Source organism: Octopus bimaculoides, unplaced genomic scaffold (assembly GCF_046866305.1).
Source record: "Octopus bimaculoides isolate indiv1 unplaced genomic scaffold, ASM4686630v1 contig73, whole genome shotgun sequence".
Lineage (NCBI taxonomy): Eukaryota > Metazoa > Mollusca > Cephalopoda > Octopoda > Octopodidae > Octopus > Octopus bimaculoides.
In genome coordinates this window covers 1-2,500 of record NW_028315323.1, presented here as the reverse complement: position 1 = coordinate 2,500, position 2,500 = coordinate 1, and the positions used below count along the sequence as shown (strand labels likewise).

At 39.8% G+C, this 2,500-nt stretch overlaps 1 protein-coding gene across 1 annotated transcript in view; it reads left to right on the top strand.

Moving 5' to 3' along the window:
* Window positions 1-2,109, top strand: part of LOC149129294 (neural cell adhesion molecule L1-like) — a gene marked incomplete at its 3' end in the record, with an annotated part of 75,810 nt that extends 73,701 nt beyond the window's left edge. Inside the window, exons 10-11 of the mRNA XM_089346614.1 lie at window positions 78-442; window positions 1,981-2,109. Of these exons, the coding sequence (XP_089202740.1) occupies window positions 78-442; window positions 1,981-2,109 (494 nt within the window). The remainder of the gene's footprint in view (window positions 1-77; window positions 443-1,980) is intronic.
* Between the last annotated feature and the right edge of the window lie 391 nt (window positions 2,110-2,500).

The window sequence follows — 2,500 nt, the reverse complement described above, 5'->3', positions numbered from 1 at the left end:
TCCATACTCAGAAGCCCAGCCACCCTCTATCCCCCATCTCTTTCGTCTTCATCATTTTCCATCTCTTCTACAACCAGGTACACGTGGAAAAAGAACAAACAAGACTTCAACATGGCTGGCAGACATATCCTCACCGTACGATACGAGGGAACATTTATTTTCAAGCAACCCGAAAAGAAAGACGCCGGCATGTATCAGTGCTTTGCAAACAACTCTTATGGGGTGGCCATGTCAGGCATTGTTGAACTACGTCTTGCCTTCCTGATGCCATACATCAATCAGGAACCAGAGACCATTACTGCATTACCAGGGGCATCTCTCCTCCTCCCTTGTAACAAGCCGATCAGTTACCCCGAGGCCAGCGTGACTTGGGTGTTGAAACACAAAGATGGATCATTCAAGGCCTTTGACTTCACTGAACGAATCCTAATGGACCACCAAGGTTAGTATAGCCTTCTCACCATGGCCACCACTACTAATTTTTTTTTTTTTTTTTTTTCCTATGTGTAGATGTCAATGTCTGGTCTCATATTGTTACTGTTTATCTGTAGGTTAATCAGGATCCAGCTGGTTAAAAAGTTCCAACCGTGACTGTCCCACCTTTTATTCAGATATAGTTTATCTGGGACTACATTATCTAATGCAGAGGTTTTCAAACAGGGGGTCCGTGGACAGCAAATACTTTTTATGGGCAATTTGATTTTATATATGTTTTTTAATCAAAATCTTTTAATTGACAATAAACCTATTTGTTAAATACTGTTAAATGAATAAATGTAAAAATATCTGTTATTTTAGGCAAATATTTATGTATAAATTTCATAAGCATTTATAAGGGGGTCCCTAAGGTAACGCCTAAAATATAAATGGGTCCGCAAGTCAAAAAGTTTGAAAACCCCTGATCTAATGTATAGTAAAAGAGTAAAGACCCCTTTGGTCATAAATGACCTTGGGTTTGAACTTAGAAAGTTCCCCTCTGAGGCACAAGTCCAGGCAAGGTTGTTTATGGAAGCCCAGCAGTCGTCCATGCAAACCAGCCTACCCTCTCCACACCGCTGGTGTTATCCAAAGGAAAGGCGAAAGCCAATAGAGCTTGGCACCAGTGACGTCGCAACTTATTTCTACAGGTGAGTGAACTGGAGCAACATGAAATAAAATGTCTTGCTCAAGAATACAACATACAGCCTGATCCAGGAATCGAACTTACTACCTCATGACTGTAAGCCTGGTGCTCTAACCCCTGAGCCTGCACCTTCATGTATGTATAGCATAATAATTATTATGAGTGATGATAGTTGTTGTGGTTGCTTTGTTCTAGGTCAGCCCTGATCCAACAGAGGAATGATCGAAGATGTTCCAGCTGTCACCATCCCATCTTTTATTCAGGCACAACGTATCTAGGACTACATTATCTAATGTATTTTATAGCAGTTAGTATTAGTGTTATAGTAGCTTTAGTCCAACTCGTGCCAGCATGGAAAATGGATGTTAAATTATGATGATCATCATCATGACCATGATAATGATGGGCACAGGTGTGAAGAATTTTTAGTCGAATGAATTGGCCCTAATACTTATATTTTAATAATCTTTAAAGACTGGTACTTTTTGTATCAATATCTTTTGCCAAACTGCTAAGTAACAGGGGTGTAAACACACCAACACTGGTTGTCACGCAGTGGTGGTGGGACAAACACAGACACAAAAATGCACACATGCGAGCACGTGTGCACACACACACACACACACACACACATATGTACAACGGGCTTCTTTCAGTTTCCATCTACCAAATCCACTCACAAGGCTTTGGTTGGGCTGAATCTATAGTAGAAGACACTTACCCAAGTTGCCATACAGTGGGACTGAACCAGGAATCATGTGGTTGGGGAACAAGCTTCTTACCACACATCTCATCACTCAGAAATATACACAAAATTCCTCTCTCTACACCTCTCTCTCGTTCTCTTTCTTTTTCAGCCAACCTCATCTTTGCAAATATATTAGAAGAAGACTCCTACAAAGATGCTGCCTATGTCTGCATGGCTACCAACAAGTTTAAACAAGAAACCACACAGGGCAAACCATTTTATTTGAAAACTATACCAAGTAAGTTTTTCTTTCATTTTGAAATGAACACGTCATTTGCAAATAAAAGGGTCTATAGATTAGCCCTTTTGCATTTAAACTGACCATATCTGGCCAATATATTTTTCTTGTTTTATGCCAGATCCTGCCTCTCACACCTACTCTACAATGTCATTCTAAAGTAAACAATGATATCATTGAAATACCAAAGCCACAAAAATAATGCATGGATTAACTCAAAACAATCTGAATTGGCATTGAACTTGACAGAGTAATCCAAACAGTAAAGGGTTGAATCAGCCAAATCTGGTTCAAATACTCTACCTGTTTTATGCTCAAACTGGCCACATCTTGCCTCTCGCACCTACCCTATAATGTTATTCTAAGGTACACAGTCACGTCATTAAAATTT